The following is a 23,946-nucleotide window of genomic DNA, read 5'->3' on the forward strand; positions in this document are numbered from 1 at the left end:
CAGCGTCTTGAAATGCATCACAACAACGTGGAACGTGATCCGACATGATTCAACACAAACCTTGCGCTTTTCTGTTTGTTTCACTTGATGAACCTTACAAGATCAGAGCATAAACAACACACACTTCATCCAATCTTCTGAGGGTGTTCGGGCTTTGATTATTTTCCGTCCTGGGAATGCATATGAGGATTGTGTGGAGAGGCATGCTGGGATAGCTCTCGGCTGCGTTAGAAAGAGTGGTTGGTCATTCCCTTTGTGACAGAACTGGACCAGATCTGGGTCAGAACAAAGGCCGGCTCGAGCAGGTTCCCTACGGAGAGTCGAGATGCAACTGAAGCCTGTGGACATTTAATCAGACAGCAAAGAAAACCACGTAATGCAAAAATACAAGTGCATTAATGAACACATCCAGACTCTAAACTGCAGCGCTTTCAGCTTGGGTTTGAATGAGGTTTAGATGAACAAATCAGAACGAGGTTGTTTGATTTGATCGAGAAGAATCGCACAAACACACAGACCGCACGAGTTTGTTCTTCTGTTGCTCTTTGATCTGGAGGAAGGGAAGTGACCTCCACCCAGAAGATGAAGATGATGATGATGATGTCACACATCACTAACAACAGAGAGTCGGCTCAGAGCTCGAGGCAAAACTCAGCAACAGTGATTCTCAACAGAAATACACTAAAATAAAACAAAAAAAAAGAAATGCATGATGGCACGACTTTCTATAGACCTGATTTACCAAGGATGGTATAACCCTCTTATAGCCTCTTTCAAAAAATAATACTAATATTCATGTTCCAAAAAGTCATGTTTTAATTTAGTAGCTTGTGACCTGTTCACTGCTAAAAATATAATTTTGTGTACAAATACAGACTTTATATTTAAGCTATTATTTCTCATTTTAACCATTTAACTTGATGTACAACAATAAAAAACTTAATCTGAAATAAAAAAACATGAATGAAACAAACACAACAAAATTAGACAAATTAAAATCAAAAGAGAAAATATTAAAATAAAACTGATTCAAAATATTAATATAAATTAGGGACACTAAAATAAATCATGATGTTTGAAAGATGAATATTAGAATTTAATTTGAAAGAATCAAATATCTAAAATTGTATTGATTTTCTTTACATATATATATATATATATATATATATATATATATATATATATATATATATGACTTTTTTTTTTCAAGTCAATTGAAGGGTTAAAGCTAGTAGGCAAAAACAGGCTTTGAGGGAATTTTGCAAAAGATTTATATTTGCAAACAATATTTTTTTTCCAGATTCATCACACACACATCTGATGAAATCAGTGACCTTTTATACAACGCATCCACCGTTTACTCCGCATCCGAACACATTTCGACATCAAAATAGAAAACGGACAACTTCAGACTAAAACTGGGCTGATGAATAACAACTGTTCATTCGCAAAGATGGTTTAAAAATTAATGCATCATGGTTGGTACCCTCATTCTGTCAACTCAAGTCAATTTCCACTGAATCTTTAAACACGCATGCGGCTTGTTTTCACGACACAATTAAGTGCAAACGTACGGTACACACACACACACACACGTCTTCATCAGTCCATGTTTTACCTCGAGCTCCTTACATTTTGTTCTTGACACACACGACTCATTGTATAGGTACAGTATAGTTCAGAACTCGTTTCATTCAGATGTTTAAGGATATGCTTAATGCTCTGGCTTCAGAAACAGCCACATTTACTTGCAGCTCCTTTAAACAAAGAAACCTTCAGCAGCAAATGCATTAAACCCCAGACTGCTCGGCCACGCGGCCCGAGGGCGTAATAGCGTGTTCCTGCCAGGTAAGTCTCTCAGTCGTAGTGCCTTCAGAACGCCCCTCCCATCATCCTTCATGTAACAAAAGAAATAAACACAAGACTCCAGCCTAGTACTGATAACTGCATACACCATGGTGCTATAGGGAGTGAAAAACGTCTTGAAGAAATGAAAAACAATCCAAAAAATGAACCCCCGGCCCCTGATGATGGCGTTTTTGTTTGTTTGTGAGCACTGCACCGGAATCATCATAAGATCATGACACACACACTGCACTGGCAGAGGGGCGGAGCCTGCATTCCGTATGCGTGAGGATGATCTCTGATTGGTTGTTTGGGTGGAAGAGGGCGGGACTCATTTCCTGATGGAGTTCTTTGGGTTTCTGATGCAGTTCGCTTACATTCCCTGTATAAACGCTGAGTGTGTGTGTGTGTGTGTGTGTGTCGAGGGGCCGAGGGCCTGAGCGTGTGTCTCTAGTCCAGCGGCTCCTGCTTTATCCTGATGGGTGTGTTTGACTGACTCCTCCTGTCCACGCGACACAGAACATACTCGCTGAACTGAGACGAGTCCACGCCGCCGCCGCAGGACGCAGCCACGCTGAAACCCTTCTGGAAGAGACGCTCCAACACCTGAAACACACGCAGAACACTCACTGTCAGTCTAACATATTACCTTCAAGAACACAGTAAAAATCTGAAATATTATTACTATTTAAAATAGCTGTTTTCTATTTGAATATCTGTGAAACTGTAATTTATTCTCATGATCGAAGCTGTATTTTCAGCATCATTGCTCCAGTCTTCAGTGTCACATGTCTGATTATTATCAGGGCAGAAAACGGTTATATATTTTTGTGGAAACAGATACATTTTATTTCCTAGGATTCACAGATGAATAGAAAGTTCAAAAGAACAGCATTTATTTGAAAAATGTTGTCAACAATAAATTCTAAATGCCTTTTTTTTATATTAAAAATATATATACAGTAGATTCAACCTTTTTACAAAAATATATGTTAGGATAAATGCAAATGTGGGCGGAAAAGCCTATCAAAATCTGATTTATGACCTAATAATGTTTCATTTTTTTTCTTCATTTATTGTAATATTGTAATAGATAGATAGTAGAGTTTTAAAAATATATTTAATAGCAGGAATCTCTCACAGTGAGTCTGACTCCTGGCAAAGACAATCGAGAACAAACGTGTGTGTCCCTGACAGACAGGTGAGAGAGAAACACACACACACACACACACACACACTCGTCCTGGAGAATCAGACAAAGATATTATACGTATTTCATTATACCTGGGAAGGCAACCTTTTGAAAATGTCCTCAGACATAGAGTAAAACTTGTTAAAAACTTATAAAGAGTTTCATAAACAAACCAAATATCATTAATATCACATTAGGTAAGGTATAAAATATATGATAGTTTATAAAAGTGTCTGCTAAATAAATTAATACATTAAAGTCAATGACATGTACTACTGTTCAAAAGTTTGGGGTCAGTAAGATATTTCTCAAAGAAACGGAATACTTTTTATCAGAAAGGACACTTATCAAAAATGACAGTAAAGAAAATTAAAAATAAACATGGTTTCCACAAAAATATTGAGCGGCACAACTGTTCTCAACATTGATAATAATCAGAAATGCTTTTTGAGCAACAAATCATCATATTCTGAAGATCATGTGACACTGAAGACTGGAGCAATGATGCTGAAAATACAGCACTGTGTCACAGAAATAAATGACATTTTAATAGTTATTCACATCGAAAACTGTTATTTTGAATCACAATAATATTTAACTATTTTTAATAATGCACTTTTGATCAAGTAAACAGCCTTCGTGAGCAGAAGAGACTTCTTTCAAAAACATTTAAACGTCTTACTGACCCCAAACTTTCGAACAGCTCTTTATTTGTGTGCATGATACGGCATCAATAAGAAACATGGATGCTGATGGTTTAACACGTTTGGTGCAGCTCATGTTGAGGGAAGACAAATGAGTGACCGGAGACGTGCTTCGGTGATTTAATTTGGTTGTTTTCAGCAGCAACTTCAGGAGAATCAGTCTGTCTGCTCATAAATAACAGCAGAAGCAGATTAAACATTCAGTAGACAAGTGACGTCGTATTTAACTGCAGCAGGAACATGAAGTGTGTGTGTGTGTGTGTGTGTGTGAGCGGCTCTGTTTCGTGTATCTGTGGCACGTCTGTCAGTTTGATGGAGGTTCACCAGAGTCTGTGTTGATCCCGGTCCTCCATCACTGTGAGATATGGACGGAGACGGACAGCTTCATCTCTGGGACACTATGAGCATGTGTGTGTGTGTGTGTGTGTGTGTGTGTGTAAATGTTTTTCCTCTCTGAAGCGGTTCACGTATGCGTGTGGTGTGTTGTCCTCTCACTCTCTCTGTCTCAGCGCAGGTGCTTTCACTTGTTCTGTGATTTTTCACTCCCAGCTGGATTATTAGTTTCTTCTCTCACCTTTTCAAGCTAAACGAGTCCACTTCTAAAAGCTGAACTTCACTAGTTAGCATAGTGCTAAACTAGCCACAATAAAGCTACAGCAGTGTGTACTGAACTATATTGAATGTGTTCTTGCAATGTACTTCAAATCTTAAAATTATATTGAAAAAAAACTGGACTAGATAATATGATATTAATTAAACAAAATGCCACTTAAGTGGACTTAAAGAGACTTTCGTGACTGTTTCTTAAGTACACTAGTTAAAAAGCGCACTTCGTAACAGACTTATTTTGGTATAATTGAAATGCTTAATTTTTTTATAAATATTTTGGTTCAATTTGCATTTTCAATTTTAGTTAAAGCTTAATTAAGTTTGTTAAGTGTTTTTGTCATTTTTAGTAGTTTTTGTTAATACATGACTATGTATTTTTAATTGCAGGTTTAATTGTAATTAATTTAATTAAATTTTAGTTATCAGAAATACTGCTTTGGTAACTAGCTGATTTTTTTTTTTGTATTTTATTTTACTTTAAAGTAACTTTTTTTTTTTAGATAAGTATAATAACCCTGCTTTATAACAAATGTCTAATTAAAAATACTTACTTGGAAGTATACTTTAAAATGTATTATCATTATATATATATATATATATATATACATACTTATTTTGATGTGGTGAATAACACTAAAGTAGATGTTAAGCACCAATAATAATTTTTACTGTAGTGTTAATTGATTAATATATTTGTTAATATTTTAAATGCACTAAATCAAAACATTTTCAATACAAATGTCTGTGCACGCTATTGCTTAGAGCCATAATTCAAAATATAAATCCTATTTCACACATAAAAAAACTCTTTGCAACTAATTGCAATTAATATAAATTTAAACTTAAATGTTTTTTTTTTTATATGTTTGTAATAACATGTAATTAAGCGTGCAAATGCATTCACTTAGTTTGCATTAGCTCTTTTAAAGAATTTCCACAACAACTACTCTTTTAAAAGTCTGCTACTTGTTTAATCCAAGGGTGTTCTGAGCCCTTTAGCATATATTTATTATTATAAACCAGGTTTGACAATCATTTTGAGGACATCTGGTCACATATAATGTAAAATAAAGCCCCCACACTTAAAACGAAGCACAGAGACTGGTTTAAGTCTGTTAATGAGCTCTGTCCTCTGTCTGAGGTGAGGTGTGGCTCTTTAGTTGCCTGAAGCCATGTTTCCAGCCAGTAACCAGATCAGAGCTGTATTGTGTCGTACAGTGAGACTGGATTACTGTATCATACACTCAATAATGAGTCAACCGACAGGAGAGTCATGTTCAAAATCATTTCAGGAAAAAGAAAACACACCCTTTCCATCTACATCCACCTTAAAATACTAAAGTGAGATTTGAAACAAGCAACACTCATTCTAGAGGTCAAAAGGTCACAGACACAATTAGAGAAACTGCGAAAAAAAACATTTAATTCTCAAAACCAAACATAACATTTACTTGAAAAGCAAAATTGTTAGAACAGAAATAAGATTTGCATTTAACTTCAGGGTTATAATAGTCAACTAAAACGGAAACTAAAATTAAAACCATTAAAAAAAATCATAACTTATTTATTAAAAGTAATAAAATAAGAAACTTTTTATTCAGCTATTTGCAAAGGCAACATTTTTCACTTTAATTTAGTTTCATTTGATGTACTAAAATAACTTTACATGAAACCTGACATATTGAAATTGAAATTTCTAAATATTAATAAAAATATAATACGATCTCAATTATCATGAAATAATATTATTAATATTTATTTTTGTACATTACACTGAAAAAATTATTCAAATGCCATTTTCACTCAGAAGTTGATAGTAAATTTCACAAATAATTACAAAAAATGGCAAGGAACTAATTCAATAATTAATTAATAATTAAACCTGAGATTTTTTACATAAAGAAATTATTTTTGTTTTATTTTTCTGATTGCACTGTATTTTATGAATTGCATTTTGTGCAACCAGAAATGATATAAATTTAAATTCATTATTAAATTCATTTTAAACAATTGTTTAAATCATTTTCAAAGTATTTTATTATTTTACCAACAACATGAATTTTATGCTTAAAACATGCAATTTGTCTTTGATTTTATTAAAAAAAATATATATTTTTTTTTCTGGAAATTAAGGCAAAAATACATCATCACTACATTCTAGTTATGACGGCTGTTTCAAACACAGACAGCAGCGTTAATCTCATTTCCCCATAATCTAAAGCAGCATGCCATGCATCGTTCATCACTAAAGCAATCAGAATGCATAGTCAAAAGATCCCAATGATTCAATACAGTGGACGAGTGTTAGAGAAACCTGTCGGAAACAAAAAGACCTGCTTCATCGCTTCACACAAATCCACTAGTTTTAGAAAAGAAACAGAGCTCGAGCGAGCAAACAAAGAGAGGGCAGACAGAAAGGGACACGCTCTTACTGGAAACACAGAAAGAAAATGTTGTGTTAGTTGATGCAGCCAATTAATTATATCGCAAGCCATTTAGAAATCTATAAAAGAAGCATAAAGGGGTTGAGGCTGTTTGAGAAAGTGTAAGTATGGTATTAAAAAATGCAATACGTGTATTTCAACCGCTCTGGGCGCTGTTACGTTGGAGTCTTTTTTTAAAAGGGAAGCGCTGTGTCTTAAAAAGGAGAAACGTGTAAATTATGCATTTCATTTTCTAGCCTCTCTTTTCTTCTTGCTCTTGCATTTTGTTTTTGAGGGAGTGAAAAAAAATCAGCTGCACATGAAAAGGCATTTTGTTGCATGCTCTGGGAGCTCTGTGCAGGTGTGTGTGTGTGTTAAAGTGTGTGTCTGAAATACAGATTGAGCCTTCTTTTCATTAATATACCATTAGCTTTAATGTGGATAGGATGTATAATGATTTCTATCATGCAAATTGGTGTCCAAATCAAATTAATAGTCTGATAATAACATGCTGCAAAGTTAAGTACATGATACTCTAATCAGCTCAAAACTACATCATGCAAACACATTATTTGGTAAATAGTTTGCTTTAAATTTGTAAAATAGATATATTAAAACCTATTTGTAATTGATTATTTAAGTAATACTTTTCATTTATTTTAAAACGTCTCTTAACTCCATCCATCATGATTTTTTTTTTCTGAGCAGTAGTGCATTCTGGGATTGCATGCAATGCAAAATACATTACTGTTCAATAGTCTGTAAATTTGTACTTTTCTTTAATAAAAGAAATACCTTAATTCATATGGAAAGTACTGTTTTGTGCATGCATTTTAGATTTGTGCGTGTATTTAGTTCTTTTTCCCCCATCTTTATTTTATTTTTATTTATATTATTATTTTTTTTTTTTAATTGCTCATACACTAATGTTCAAACAGTTTGGAATCAATCACTTACAAAAAAAGTATGTGTTAATTTATTAATTTATTTGTGAGTGAAACTATTACTTTTTGGCAAGGATGCATTAAATTATTCAGAAGTAAATATATTTATAATAAAATATATTTATAATATTATAAATCACTTTTATTTCAAATCAATGCCGTTTTTTAAAACTTTCTATTCACCAAAGAATCCTAAAAAATACAATGCATCACGGTTTCCACAAAAATATGAAGCCAATCAACTGTTTTCAACATTGATAATAATCAGAAATATTTTTTGAGCAGTAAATCATCACATTAGAATGATTTCTGAAGATCATGTGACACTGAAGACTGGAGGAATGATGCTGAAAATGCAGCTTTGAACACAGACATAAATTACATTTTAACATTTATTCACATAGAAAATATTTATTTTAAATTTGAATAATATTTCAAATTTTTACTGTATTTTTTTATTAAATAAAACAAACAAATAAACATCAGCGGTGCTAAAAATCCTATCTAGATAGGTTTTGGAATAAAATCCAGTGATACTGAACTAGTTTATTATTCAAGTTGCTAAACATTTAGACAGAATGACAAACTATTGTTTCCTAAACAGCAACCACACTCCAGACAGATGAGAGCAGCACATGGCTTTACCTGCACCGAGTTCAGTCTGCAGTAGCCGTTCAGAGGGAAGCGGATGACGTGGGTCGGGTCCTGGTTCCAGCCAGCGTTGACCGAGTTACACATGACGTCGCCGGTCTCAGGGAAGATCTCCTCGATGAGCACCTTCTCCCCGCTGAGGGCGATGCGCTCGCCGAGGTCAGGGGTCACGCGGACCACCAGGCAGTCGCAGGGCTGTGCCAGACGCCTCTGCTCGCGCTCCTGCTTCCACCGCTCCAGCTCCTTGATCATCGGGGACAGCTGGTAATAACGCGCCTCCTCGTACAGGAGACTGAAGTCCTGGACACACACAAATGAGGAATATGCATCTATCATTTGTGACCCTGGAGCACGATTTGTACATCATCTGAAAGCTGAATTAATAATCTTTCCATTGATGCATGTTTGTTATGATCGGACAATATTTGTCTGAGATGCAACTATTTGAAAATCTGGAATCTGAGGGTGCACAAGAATCTAAATATTGAGAAAATCATCTTTAAAGTTGTTCAAATGAAGTTCTTAGCAATGCATATTGTTCATCAAAAATTACGTTTTGATATATTTACAGTAGGAAATGTACTAAATATCTTCATGGAACATGATCTTTAATTAATATCCTAATGATTTTTGACATAAAAGAAAAATTTACAATTTTGAACCATAAAATGTATTTTTGGCTACTGCTATAAATACACCCCAGAGACTTAAAACTGCTTTTGTGCTCCTGGCAGGGTCACGTCTATTTATTTGTTATACATACTACCATTCAAATGTTTGGGATCGGTGAGATTTATTTTATTTATTACTTTTTATTTCAACATTTTTAAAGAATAATTAATTATTGTCTTCTTAATGGACAATAAGTACTGTATATGCAAGATGTTTACACTTTTCTTAATTTTTTTTTACATACAGGTATAATTTATAATATATATGCTATTTATTCTATATATTATATAATCTAGTATATATTTATTTTCCAATATTTATTGAAAAATATATATACAATTTTTTTATTTTTTTGCAATGAACAAGCAGAAAGTGTTTAAAATACATGCAATATAAGTAAAAAAGAAAATACAGAAAAAAATTCTAAATGGACATCATAAGGGATTTTTTTTTACTAATGTATATAACACACATTTCTAACCTCCATACATGCATACTGCTCTTTTCTTTTTGCCCGTGTGTACATGTTTACACTTTGTAAATAAAATAAGAGCGGTGTTTCCCCATGCAACACTGCAGGAAAGTTGCACGCTGAAGTTTAATATTTAATGAGCGATTTGGATGCTTTTACTGCGAAAGCTGCTAATAAAGCAACAACACAAATAAATACATAAATAAAAGCCAATAAGAGAGTGAATCTTTAAAAAGCAGCGCGTCTGGGGTGCAGGGTGGCATGTTTTGCTCCGAGGGGTATCAGTGCCGCCCGCGGGGCAACAGTCAAGACGTTTGGCAGGATCTCATGTGCTCGTTGGAGCCCGTCAGTGACGGACCTCCAGGCTTCAGCGTTTCTTTATCCAGGCAGACAACAGCAGACTGCCAAACGCTCGCTCTCTTCCTCTCGGGGATGTCTTGCCAGGGGTTTATTGCCCCTTTCTGTTTCCCCTTAATTTCCCACAAGTCCAGATGGTACTATTCTTCCTCCACTCTCCATCAGGAGCCGAGGTGTGGATGAGGGAGGAAAAATGTTGGAGTTCAACTGAGGATACAGTTTTGTGTGCAACGTCTGCAGAGTAATCTGCATAAAGATTGATATGAACAGTCATGAAGTGCACACAGCCTGAATGGTAACTAAACCGCTTGAGTAAGTGTACACAGTTTCTCTGCATTCTTCTGCAGACACAGGCTGCAAGTTTAAAATGCATGCAATAAAAGTTACAAAAAACTATAAATACACAAAATAATGATTTTGTAATGAATGCTATAATTTATTGTAATATCTTATAAATGCATGCATTTTGCAGTGAGCAAGCAGAAAATATAAAATGCATGCAATATAAGTTTTGCAAAACCATTTTTGATTGTTTGAAAACGTTGTAAGCGACCAGGTGAAAAATGTTTAGAAGTGTATATAACTTTGGTGTGAACATGCTTCTAGCCTCCACATGTGGATATTCAGTCGCTCGTTTCTTTTGCCCTTCACGAAATGCTGATGATAAAATGCATGCGGTGCATCAGTGCTGGAGGGAACGCTGAGGTATTAAAAGATGCGCCTGGGTCCCTGTTTGTAACTCGTTCTCTTATAGTCGAGCCTCATGCAACCGACATGACGAAGAGCCAGATACAAGAGAGGTGAAGAAAGAAAGCGAGCTGATAGAAAGAATGAATTCCCATGTTCAGGCGATCCGACAGGCCTGTAGTGATCCAAAATAATGATCTTATTCTGTTGCCCACCGGCAAGACAACATCTCACAGACAGACAGAGAGAGAGAGAGACTGAGATATTCCCCTGTCTCCGTCTAATACGTATAAGAGATGACCATTTCTCTTTGATTTTGTCAAACACATGCTGATGTAGAGGTCAGATCCAACATGGCGCAAAAGTAAATCTTTACGGTCTTACTCACTGGATTTATTAGGAATTAATCATCAGTGCATGCTATTCTGAAATCAAGGGATCATTCATTAAAACTGCCACAGAAGTCAAACACCAGCAGCATCATGCTTTATTTACTGGAGCAGCCTAGCTGATAATCTCTGGTACAAATGATGCTTTTTTCAGTGAGAGATGCAAAACATATTCGGCTTTAGCTCCATGTTCACACTGATTTAGTGAAACGTATGTCACCTCAGGCCTTGACAGTCACGATGCCTCACAGATAAAGACACGCTTAACACCATCGTCTGCCGCTTCGCATTTCTGCATGATTTCACACACGCTGATCAGCAGATCAAACCGGTCGAAACTAGGCTCTTTGTGCGACTCAAAAGAGGACAGCAAAAGTGAATCCACAAAGATAAATCAGCCATAAACATATTTATACAATGCAAACATCTATTTACTTTTTGTGGTCTCGATACACGCCTACAATCCCAGCCAATCAGAACATATCTGATACTTAACAGAAATTTAAATTGATTTTCGACCAATGATATCGCACTGTGGGCGGAGCTACCAAATACAATAGGACTAAAATTCAAACGGCCAACAGTATGTCCTAGCATTCACCACTTGACGGTTAAAACAAAAACTCATAATTACATGAAAGAGCTGTTATTGCAAGTATGTGAAGAGAAGTTGAATTTGTGCATTAATGCAACCTGAAATTCACCTGCAGCTTGAAAATGCATTGCATTCTCAGTATTACCACAAGGGGTGCTACAGCGCACATTAGCATAAACCATCTTCTACAGTCAGTTGTCTCATTCAGCACAACTAAGACCGCTAATGGCTAGAATGTGAAGTATATATACAAGAGCAGTTTTACAGGAAATACAAATCACATATGAGATTTCTTTCATTTCTCTCGGATAGCAGTGAGATTACATGGAGATCAAACGGAGGAATGTATAGTGTATCTCAATATGCAATGCATCAACAACTTCCTAACATTTACAAGTGGAATAAATGCTAATAATTTATTTAAAATCCAAATAATCTATTTATTTTCAAGATGATAACTGAATGATGCTTGCTAAATTTATGAAATGTATTGAGTTTTTTTTGTTTTTTTGTTTTATAAATAACTAAAACCATAAAAAACTTTTGTTACTTGAAAAAAAAAAATTATATATATATATATATATATATATATATATATATATATATTTTTTTTTTTTTTTAATTTCACCTAGTTTCCAAAGCAAACTTTTTCTAAACTTTTTTAAACTAACTAAAATAAAAATTAATTTAAAATTGAAACCTAAAGTAAAATTTACAAATAAAAATATAAGAAAATATAAAATAAAAAAAGAATAAAAATTATTAATAAAAAGTATAAATATATGTTATCTCAGATAACTCTGAGTTTAACTCCACGTACCAAAATAAGTAAAACTAAAAATGAAATAAAATGAATAAAAACTATATAGACATAAAAATGTAAACAGAAAATATAAAAACTTACAAATGCAATATAAATATTAATAAAGTATATAATAAAAATGTCAATGTGACGACACTACAGCATGATAATCACACATTTTCACACATTTATCATGACTTGCTGCATGCTATTTCACACACTATTTTGTTTAATTGTACGCACTACAGAGTGTGCACTACATATACACTACATGCATTCGACTCCAAACAGCCACTGAAGAACAAGCTTCAAACAGAGTAACGCCGTTACCTTAAAGTCATCCGGCAGCAGCAGTTTGCATGTTCGCAGGAAACTGAGAATATAACGGAAAATCTCTCCGTCCCTGTCGATGAAGTAATGCTGCTTCAAACTGTCCAGAACGATGGGCTCGGTTCCGTTAAACAGGCGGCTGATCCTGAAAATGTAAACACACACACACAGTTAATGGAGTGAGGCCAGCCTCCTTTAAATGCATGAAACAATTAGCATTTATTTTTCAATTTTATTAGTGGCCGGCCAAAAACGCATTAACGCTTGCTTCTGAAACAAGAGGCTTCAGGCGGATTCGAGTGGCTGAGAAAAGCGTTTCAAGTCCTTCTCTGCTGTGAGATTAATACAGTCGCAGCTCCGGTTCATCATCTCAACTGTCACATGCCAATTAATAACTCCCACATGATGTCATAAAGCAGGACAGTCGCATAAAAGCCTGCAGATGATTAGAATATGTAAACTAGACAGTCATTATGAGTAACAGCGATTAGCTAAGCAAACACTAGTGGAGTATTTGCAGTTGAAAGTTTCCTGTGCAACAAAACATGATGACTATGCTTTTCCTAGTTACAGTCTCCTCTAAACAACTTTACATTACACACAAAAATATCTTAATGTATTTTCTAACATTTTATGTCATTTATTTGAATTTTTCTTATTGTGAAGAATATTTTATTAATATAAACTTCTTCTTTTATGGAATGGAAAGTTTCCATGGATGTTAAATGTTCTTCATGAAACCATTGATGCCAAAAAAAAGAACTTTATTTTTAAGCATATTTAAAAAGACAAAACAACAGATTTACAAAATACTGTTAAAATAAACAGTTCGTTCAGACCAACAGTTACAGTAAAAGTACAGTAAAAGTAAAAATTCAAAACAGTCACACTTTTCCCCCCACATTTTTTTGGGGAAAAGCTGATTTAGGACAACTTAACACCTAGTTTTCGTGTTAACTGAAAAAAAAAAAAATTGTTATATATATATATATATTAGGGGTGTAACGATACGCGTATTCGTATTGAACCGTTCGGTACGACGCTTTCGGTTCGGTACGCGGTACGCATTATGTATACCGAACGGTTCGTTGGAGTAATTAATTATATTTGAAAAAAAAAAAAAAAGAGAGAGAGAGAAATATAATGATATGCGTTCAACAAGGTAGCCCAATAACCCAAACAACGTAACAGGCAACGCCCCTGACACTCCCGAAGAAGAAAAAAACACCATCTTATATGTTTATGTTAGGCTACTCAGCAGGCGCTCGCTCACTCAGTACGCGCTGAAGGCTCGTTGCAAAATAGCCAATGCGTTTAACAGACTAGAAATGAGAAGATCCTCCAATAACCAACAGGTCTGGTGTTTGGGTGCACTTTGGATTCCCTTTAAGCTATAATGGTGATGGCAAGAGAGTGGTGGATAAAAAAACAACGGTATGTCGCATCTGCAACATGACAGGGTACACCAGCGGGAAAAAAAAACAAAAAAAAAAACAGCGGGAATATCTGGGATATATGCGTCAGTACTATCTGGGAAAAGACGAAAAAAAGGAGAAACATGCACGCAGCAAACTATCCCTGCAGCATTTAGAAACTATAGCTTACAGGGAATCCAACCCAAACACCAGACCTGTTGGTTATTTTAGGATCTTATATTTCTGGTCTGTTAAAGGCATTCGACATTTTGCAACGAGCCTTCAGCGCGTGCTGAGTGAGCGAGCGCCTTAGGGGCCGTTCACATATCGCTCCTAAAAACGCATGGAAAACGCTAAGCGCGTCTTTCTCCTCCTTTCCAAAGCGCTTGGGCAGAAGCGCTCATGAGGCGTCTGTCTTTGCTAAGCAACAATGACGTGCTCTCTCCATGAGACGCGGAAATTTCAGCGAAGGATAAATGGATTTGCAGCTCTAAAAATCGCTTGCAGTAGCGCTGCTACTAAATTTATTTCAAAATTGCAATCCATATACAACTATGATCAGCTGATCCTTCATCTTGGCTGAGCTCTCAACGTTGTTACGGGAAAGGATGAAGCTGATTGGTTAGTTCTTGTCACATGACCCGCGGTGCGCTTGCGGCATTCTGAAAAGTTGAGATGTTTTTACATTTTGCTGTATCTAAAACGTATCGAACCGAACCGAACCGTGACATCAGTGTATCGTATCGAACCGAACCGTGAATTTTGTGAACCGTTACACCCCTAATATATATATATATATATATATATATATATATATATATATATATATATATATATATATAAAAAGTCATTCCAAATTTGATGCCAACCAGAGTGCAATCAAAAAATTAAATCAGTCACTTATGAGGTTCCATAATTTTTTGGGATGCTCCCTATGTAGGCAGCTCACTAGGTTTTGGAATGGAGCGAATACTCTTAATACGTTATTATATGTTATCTAACTTAAACCTACTTTTTCACTTTTTGAAAAAAAGCTGATTTAGGAAAACTTAACAAAAAGTTAGCCAGGAGTCTGTTAACTCTGAAATCATAGGAATAAAAAAAGATTTTTTTTTTTTTTTGTAATTTCAGTGTTAACTTCAATCATAAAAAAAGCTTAAAAAAAATTATTGTAATTCCTATTAGAATAAAATAAAAAAATTAAATCAGTCTCTTTTTAAGTTCAGTGATTTTTTGGGATGCTCCCTATAAAGGCAGCACACTAGGTTTTAGAACAGAGTTTGTGTCCATCACTAGACAAAAACTGCATGTCTCCAATACATTCCTTCACTAATCTACTAATTCTAAAACTATGAGATTCAAACATCTCATACCCGTTTCCAATGCACGACACACAACATTTCAATGCTAACTCTATATAACTGGATATACACTGGATACCTGGAAATACCTTCATCTTTCTGCATGCACTTCAGCTCTCTTTATGAACTCTGATACGATCAGCATTTCCTTCCGTTCCTAGCAGAGCGACAGCACTATCGCCGCTCCGATGCAATCTCCTCTTTAATCATGGCTACAGTTCCAGGATCAGCTGACGGCTCTCATAAGCACAAAGACTGCTTGTCGAAGCCTGTATAACGAACAACAGCCGAGGTATAAAGGCGTTTATTGTCGAACGTTGCCTATTGACTCTGTGTAAGGAAGTGATTTGCAAACACAGTTCACTGAGCTCTGCCAGGTGCATGTACTGTATTTACAGTCTGTTTCTTTATTTAATGCACAATGTAATTCATAAACTCTTAAGTCTACTCTATAGTCGTCACCTTATGCACTTTCTAAAGCTCTTGTTTTTCCTCTCTCTTTCTTTTTCCCCCTTTGGAAATCGATGCAAAATGCTTTATAAAAAACCAATACTCATCTCCCTGTAGCGCCTGCGGTCGTCCTTTCTCATATGGTCTTGCAATTCTTCCAGCTAGAATTTCACCATGCCCCTCCAGGCAAACACTGTTTTTCATCTGCACTTTTTTTAAAAAGCAATTAAAATGCTGCCTGTTTTTCTTTTCTTTCTCCTCTCCCCCACCCGCCTCTCTCTCTCTCTCTCTCTCTCCATCTTTTCTCCGATACTCTCTCCCACATCCTCCTTTTCCTCTAAATCTCTGTGGCTGTTCACACAGAAGGGGAATACGGTTGTCAGTCTCATATTCAGTAAATACGCTTCAGTTTGATCATGATGGCATCACTAAACACAAAGTGACGGGGTTTTGAGAGAGGGTTCAGTCCGTGTGTGACGAATGAAGACGATTCTTCAATTAGAGGCACTTTTGACTACTCGAAATTTTGAAAAATTAAACTTCTTCGATCCATGATTCATCGGTGTTGAAATATTCAGCACATGAATAAAGATGTGGCCTTGATCAACCTTCAGCTGGATTTGAGTTCACAGGGTTCTGGTGGTGAATCTTCACTTTTTTCAAAATGTGGTCTAAAACAAGAAGTTAGCTAGCTGTCAGTTAAGAAAAAAATTAAGTAATATTTAATACTTAATATATGATTAAAAAACTAAAATTAAATTATATATATATATATATATATATATATATATATAAAATCTAATTTATATGTTTTAGTTAAATTCAATCATAAACATACTACGAAAAATAAGAAAAGTATTTACTTGTTTATTGTATTAAAAACACAAATAATTAAAAAATCCTTAAATATAATTGAAAGAATAATAGACATCTTTCAGAAGCCAAAAAAGTATAATTCTCCTGATTTTAACCTTTCAACACTTAAAAGTTATGAAAATGTAATAAAAAAAACCTATAAAACTGTTTACAGCCATTAAAGTAACTTTCTTACAAGTTCAGATTTTTCTGAAATAAAAAATCTATTATATTTATAATATGTATTTTTTTTAATACTTTTAGAGTTAACTGAAATCAATAATATATATATATATATATTTTTTTTTTCTTAAATTAAAAAAAATCTGCTAGCGTTATTTCTGAACCATATATATATATATATATATATATATATATATATTTTTTTTTTTACAAATGTATGAACTAATATATATATATATATATATATATATATATATATATATATATATATATACAGTATACACACACACACACACAACAAATACTAAATTAACTGAAAAATGTAGTAATAAAAGTTACAATTAATTAAAATATATTTATTCAGTTTTTTTAAGGAAAACAATTAAAAATAAATGTATTAAGCTAATAATAATAATAATAATAATAATAATAATAATATTATATATATATATATATATATATATATATATATATATATATATATCATTTTTTTTATAGAGGACTGAAAAGTTTTAGTCATGCATCTTATCAGTCTCAGACACAGAGTCTGTGAACACAGTCTGTCTCTCTCTCTCTCTATTTGTCGGTTTGCTTTCAGTAAATCTGCAGCAGCAGCTGAATGCATGCGATTCTTCATCAGTTCAGTGAATCTGCGTCTCTTAAAGAGGCAAACAGAAATGAACTCTACTTCAGTTTGAGTCTCACACAGCATCTGTCCTGCCGGCGGTGGGTGTGAGGGTTCAGACAGACACTTCCTGTCAGACAGCCTTCACTTCCTCTGTAAACAGGACCAGCAGTGTAGAAGAGAGATCTGAACGAACAAACACCAGTCTGACCTGACATTGAGACTGAAGTCCTGTTCACACCTGCTACTGATCCGGATCCAGATTACATGCATGCAACACAACCACCTACTTGAAAAAGCTTCACAAAATATGCATGACTGCATGATTCAAGAAGCAAAAAACTGCAGTGTCTAGCTCACTTACTAATCTAGTTTTATAACAAACCTGGCATTGTATATTTTAAATATTGTTTGCTCCGTGACAATGCTTTTTTATAAAAGCATCTGCTAAATGCATACATGTTAATTTAATTGACTGACAGGAGAGTAGGAAGGTCCAGGATGCAAGTCTACAAATCTGATCACATATGTATTATCACATGAGTGAGTCACAAAACACTTTGGATCCTATTTACACCCTAAATTTAGTAGTGAATAATTGCGACTGGAAACGGATATTATTTCCAGATGAAAACAAGTTCAGCTTCAAAGAGTCAAAACCTTGTGTTACAATGCATTGAAACCTTTTTGAATTGTATTTATTAATTCACTTCAAATATTGTAACTTTTTAATTTTAATCTTAACATTAATTTTTTTTTGGTGCAAATCTTTTTCATGCATTTTTGTGCTTTTTTTTTTTTTTTTAGCTTTGTTTCATGCATTTTTTTTGTTGTTGCTATAATGTGAATTTGCATTAAAAAGTGTCTTTACAAATGATCTTATGCTGAAATTCCAAATAAAAAAAACATTTTAACATATATTGAAAAAATAAATAATTAAAAGAGCAATGAAAAACAAACATTTTATGTTTGTTCAAGTCACACCTTAAAAGTAATACAGGTCAACAAATCTGGCTGAAATGCATGCTTTCTGCATAAATTAATGACACGCTCGACTCAATCCCGATCATTAGCTGCTGTTCACAACTGCCCTCATGCTACTGATCTCTGTCAGAAAGACCCCACAGAATGAGCATGAAACTTTCATATGTCCTGTCACTTCAGCAGACTGAGCTGGAGGGAGATGAATGTTCACACATTAGTTATAGAGCGAGTTTCTTTTCCTGCTCTGCATTATTAAGGGATCAATCTATTAAAAGACACCATCAACTTAAGCTTCTTTAACTGGACTCTCTCAGCTGTCAGCTCGGCCTCTGAGGCGCAGCGCTGGGAGAGTGTGTGCGTGTGTGTGTGTGTTTGCATCCATGAGTGGGTTTCCCACTCGTCAGTGTGATAGGTGAATGTGTGTGGATGGTCAGTCTTTTGTGGACTCAAATGAAAGCAGTCTTGTATGAATGCCATTGCATTAGATGGACAAAAGTTTGGAGTTGGTAAGATTTTTTGTTGTTTTTGAAAGAAGTCTCTTCTGCTCACCAAGACTGCATTTATTTGATCAAAAATATGAAATGTTATTACAGTTTCAAATCAATCAAATTCAGTTCCAAATGACTGGTTTTCTATGTGAATATATGTTAATATTCAATTTATGTGATCAAAGCTGCATCATTATGTGTCACATGATTATTCAGAAATCACTCTAATATGCTGATTTGCTGCTCAAGAAAGATTTCTGTTTATTATCAATGTTGAAATAAATTGTGTAGCTAAATATTTTTATGGAACTTGTGACTCAAGCTTTGTATTTGCTTTTAAAGTGCAAGGTCTACGGTTAGAAATAATAGAACAACAGATCTATTGAAAATGCATGAAAAAAGGGTCAACCTGACTTCATATGTCCACTAGAAATCACCACAGGAACAATTAGTTAAAAGACACTGCTGAAAAAAAGTTAGGATTTGAGCAGATAAAGACACTCAAAATAATATGATGTTTCTAAAGCAATGACGTTTTCAGTTATGACATTGACATCTTTATGTATGATTTAAGTGACCTAATGAATAGAATAGAATAGAATAGAATATGCTTACCAGTGTTAACCACTGCTAACAACACACAAACATTTGAAACATAAAAATAGCAACACAGAGAAAATATAATAGTATCAATAAAATAATGCAATTATACTCTCTAAGCTACACAAACTTTTCTATTGTGTTTCAGTCATAATACTTACAAATGTTTTAAATATTCTAAATGTTCAAACATGTCTCTTTCTCTCTCTGTTCTAAAATCAAACTAAATCTCAACTCTATGATGAGAGCAACGAGCACAGCGCTTCCATTCCTGTCTCTCTCCTAATAAAGTCATAATTGTGGATCAGACAGAGCCAGTCGCAGGGAATTCTGGACATATTCACATAAGTCAGACGCCATCAGAACAGATAATTAGCTTCTAATCAGCTCTAATTGAGTAAACCACTCAGACTAGTGTTTGTTATCAAACACTCCCTTAACTAACATCACATACGCAATCTGAGAACACTTTATTTAGCATCATTTCCGATTTAACACTTTAATGCATTTGTGCATGTCTCAGTATTTGATGTGTAAGTGTTTGCTTTGCTCTACAGAGCTACACGAACATAAGAGCATCTTAAAACTCCATTGCATGCAGTTTCAAAAAAAAAAAAAAAAAAAAAATTCTGATTCTAACCATTAAGAATGGTTTGTATAGTTAAAAAAAAATGCTAAAACAAATATTTGCACAGCCTAAAAAAACCAAAGTGCACAAAAATAACTTCTGATTGCATGCTCTTATTGAACTTTATAAGAGGTCAGGGGTCTTACCGTGAGTCTGGGTATTTGGTGAGGGTCGCCAGGCTGCTGGTGTACATGTGGCCACCCACGTCGATGTGAACGGGTGCATTGGATTTGGTGAGCTGAGCCGGCAGTGGAATCCCCTGCGCGGCCAGAGGAGAGACCGGAGACCGGGTCAGAGACAGACGTGACATGCTTCTCCCTTCCTGGAAACAGACAAACGGGAAAGCCATGGAGAAATGATGCTGATGATGCGTCTTCACGGTGCCTAAGTGTCTCTCCCACCTTGAGCGTCTGTGTGAGTCTTATCAGATCGTTTTCTCATCTGCCCCATCGCATATTTAGCTTACAAATTATTGCCACGGCTCTAATGAAGTATGTTTGCATCTTTTCACTGGTGCAGCCCGAGGGCAGGATACGAGGATGTTTATTAACGCTGCGGAGAGAGCGAGAGCGAGAGAGATATGCGAGGTGTTCGCCTCCGGGGATGGGAAAGAGAGAGAAAAAAACGGCAAGTTTCTAATTAAAGGTCGTGTTATGTGTTCGACGTGATATCCTCCGACACTTCAGCAACCAATCTGAACATTTGGGAAACGAGGGCATTGTGCGCGTTCACGTGGAACGCCAGGCATCACTTCCTACAACGAATCCAGTGTTAGTGAACTGAGAATCGCTCGACTTCCAGCATCATTTAAGACCTCCATGATGGAATCAGAAACACTTTAAGATGCATTTGACTTGAAAGTTTTAATGCACTTTCCCAGTGCTCAAATGCAATTTTTTAAATGCACAAAAAGGGACCACATAAAACGGAGCAAATTTTTGAGAAACTTGTAGATCCCAAGCAATCTTGACCAGCTGGTCTACTATAGCTTGAATTTTTCAATGCACAAATTGCAATAGTCAATAAATTACTTTGTTCTTGCTCTTTTCAGACCCATTTTGAAACTTTGGATTGTGGCATTCAGTCGGTTTGGATTAAAGCATCTGCTAAATGAATGCACGCCAATGTAGGCTTGTCTCGATGTGCATTTTACACTTCTACTGCTCAGATTAAATCCACAGACATCCTGCAGTATTCAGGATATGCAAAAATGTCCAAACTTGAACCAAACACCGTTCACACACAAACCTACTTTCCTCCTGAACTTCACTTGAAGACTGTCTACTGAAAAGACTCTGTTCAAACCCAAAGGCTTGTTTATACAAGTCAAAACTTTACCTCACAATGCCCGGATCACGCAGGGCCACATGGAAATACGGCTTAACATATTCCAGTTGTCATGAGAAAGACTGCTTCATTGTGAAGCTGGAGTTCAAAGGGATTTCAACGACAAGTTCTTCCATGCATCGGCTGTTATTTTAACCATACATGGTAAACAGAAGGCGGTTTTATGGGCTCCGCTCTGCTCCAGCGCTGGAGGCGATGTGCTCGAGGCGGACGGCAGAAATTTCCAGGGTGTTGCCACCAAGCCCTCAGCACTAATGTTCATTTAATACACAAGCAAGATGATACATTACAGATTCCATTGAATGGAAAAAAAGACTTAAGACGTTTTGGCATTTGAAGCTATGCCTCATCTCATTATAGCTCAGGGCGTTGTAACCAAAAGCCCAGATATTAATGCAAAGGGAATACAGTGGATCTGCCTCTTCTCTCTCTCTTTGTTAATAGAAGGGACCAGGTAGAAGAGTAAAGAAAAGTCAAAGGTCGAGCACAAATTCATGTTTATGACCTCAAAGTAGTACAGATTATAAATATAAACCCAAAAATAACCATCAGAATGTGTCCTGTATTAGGTAGCCTAATCATACACAACTTTCTCGCACCGTTGATTTGCAAACCCTTAATCAACTGGAAGCCTAAACACAAACACGCTTGTCTCGACAGTCAATGGCGGAAGCTTTAAATTCCCTTTTGGACGTTTGGGGAAACGTGTGTTACGCGTACAGTGAAATCAAGACACACTTTTCCTGCTTGCTTCCTCCGGTTTCAGGTCGGTGCCCTACGGGTTAAAACTTCAATTCAGATCATTTCACAACATGGCGTCTCACTCCCAGCGATTAAAGCTTCAGGTATGAGGCATACATCCTCCTGATAACACGGGTTCTCGATGCCTAGAGGGCGTTTAATAAGATTACAGAATCAGAAAGAAATCTAGAAAAAAGGACGCGTTTGAGGACGCGTCACGTTTTCGCTGCGTCGCGCTCAAGCGCTATCACATGAATCATCTACCTCTCTACATCTGATAGCTATGAGATTTAATTGGAAACGGTACCGTTTCAAACATCGTAGATGTCCGATTCGCGCTCCGAGTCCGGTTCGATCAATCGTCTCCCAGATGAATGTTCGCGTCGCGTCAAGTTTCTATCCAATAAACGATCCAGCCTAGCTATTCTCTTCCTGTCCGGAGTGAAAAGCGCGTCAAAATGCATTAAAACGTGGATCGCGAGGGTCTGTGCGATTATAGCGAGCTGCTGCTGCTGTCTGGACGCGTTCAGAGCTCGAGCGCAAACGCGCGCAGGACTGTCTTACCTTCTCCACGAGACCAGAGCTCTCCTTCGTCCTCTTGATCTTCTTATTTCTTAATACTCTGATTCGGTCGCGTATATCAGCCTCTCCACTGTCTTTCTTGGCCACGGTGAATCTGCTGCTGTGCTTATGGGCAGAAGGAAGCCAATAATCCGTCTCCAAATCAGAGCAGAGCCGAGAGAAGAATTCTGGCTCCAGGCTGCGCAAACGCCTCTGGGACCACGGGATTAGAGGACAATTAACTCAAACCCGAGCAGACTCATTGGAACAGATGCAAACCCGATATTTATTTAGCCTCGCTTAGCTCTTTCGCAAAGTAAAAATAGCTGGTGAGGGTTTAAAGTTCAGCGTATAACGGTTTACGCATCAGGCAAGTGTCACCACGCAGTTCCTGAGACTTTGGAGAGGCAGAAAGGCTGATTTTAATCATTGTCATTTCGTCTGATGTAATATTCCCCGAGGCTCTTTCACAGAGGCAACGCATTTTCCTTTCCCCGAACGAGTAAAAGTCTCTTCGCGAAAGCAGGAGGCGCACTTAAACTTGTTGATAAAGTGGCGATAGAAGACGAGTTTTCTTTTTGCAAAGCGAAAATCTGGATCTGGTGCTCATGCATGCAACGCTTTCCCCCTCGCTCCTCTCTGTGCTCGAATGTCTGCGAGAATCGTAATGGCAAATTTCCTGGAGGCCATTAAAAACAAATGACGTCTGGACATCATTCAGCGCGCGCCCTCACAGTCCGCCCGCAGCCAAATGCGCCATTTCAATTATTGCGCACGGCTAGATGGAGATGTCTGCTGCTGCAGGATCTCCCGTGCAAACGGGGCACAGCGTCGGTTTAAACCCACACAAACACAATCTTACACTTCTCGCGCCGGATTTTCATTTATTTAACAGCAGGCGAACAAATAAAGAGAGTTGCGTTGGGCATCAGCTGCGCCGCTTTCCGCGCGCAGGTACTCGATTATTTATTTATCCGAGTGTTTGTTTATTCGCGTGTAAATAAGTGTGAATAATTGATGCAGTGTTGAGACTCGT

The 23,946-nt window shown here is 36.1% G+C and overlaps 1 protein-coding gene across 4 annotated transcripts; it reads right to left on the minus strand.

Moving 5' to 3' along the window:
• Positions 1-1,321: 1,321 nt before the first annotated feature.
• Positions 1,322-23,719, minus strand: LOC127977713 (BTB/POZ domain-containing protein kctd15-like). 4 transcript variants are annotated; one of them, XM_052582736.1, is made up of 5 exons: positions 22,914-23,719; positions 20,408-20,583; positions 12,673-12,817; positions 8,363-8,668; positions 1,322-2,451 (listed from the first exon to the last, which is right to left on the minus strand). In XM_052582736.1, the coding sequence occupies exons 2-5, from the start codon at positions 20,569-20,571 to the stop codon at positions 2,296-2,298; spliced, it is 771 nt and encodes a 256-aa protein (XP_052438696.1). In that variant the 5' UTR covers positions 20,572-20,583; positions 22,914-23,719; the 3' UTR covers positions 1,322-2,295. The 4 variants fall into 4 exon arrangements, with proteins under 4 accessions (XP_052438696.1, XP_052438695.1, XP_052438697.1 ...); XM_052582735.1 differs by lacking the exon at positions 22,914-23,719 and adding an exon at positions 22,657-22,863; XM_052582737.1 differs by lacking the exon at positions 22,914-23,719 and adding an exon at positions 21,600-21,859.
• Between the last annotated feature and the right edge of the window lie 227 nt (positions 23,720-23,946).

The sequence above is a fragment of the Carassius gibelio genome, chromosome B18 (genome assembly GCF_023724105.1).
Source record: "Carassius gibelio isolate Cgi1373 ecotype wild population from Czech Republic chromosome B18, carGib1.2-hapl.c, whole genome shotgun sequence".
In the NCBI taxonomy this organism is placed as follows: Eukaryota; Metazoa; Chordata; class Actinopteri; order Cypriniformes; family Cyprinidae; genus Carassius; species Carassius gibelio.

Coding starts and splice junctions, on each gene's coding strand:
- LOC127977713 (XM_052582734.1), bottom strand. CDS start 20,610: ATGGCTTTCCCGTTTGTCTGTTTCCAGGAAGGGAGAAGCATGTCACGT. Junction 8,669..12,672: donor TGCTGCCGGATGACTTTAAG/GTAACGGCGTTA, acceptor GTGTGTGTCCAG/GACTTCAGTCTCCTGTACGA. Junction 2,452..8,362: donor GCAGACTGAACTCGGTGCAG/GTAAAGCCATGT, acceptor CGTGTGTTTCAG/GTGTTGGAGCGTCTCTTCCA.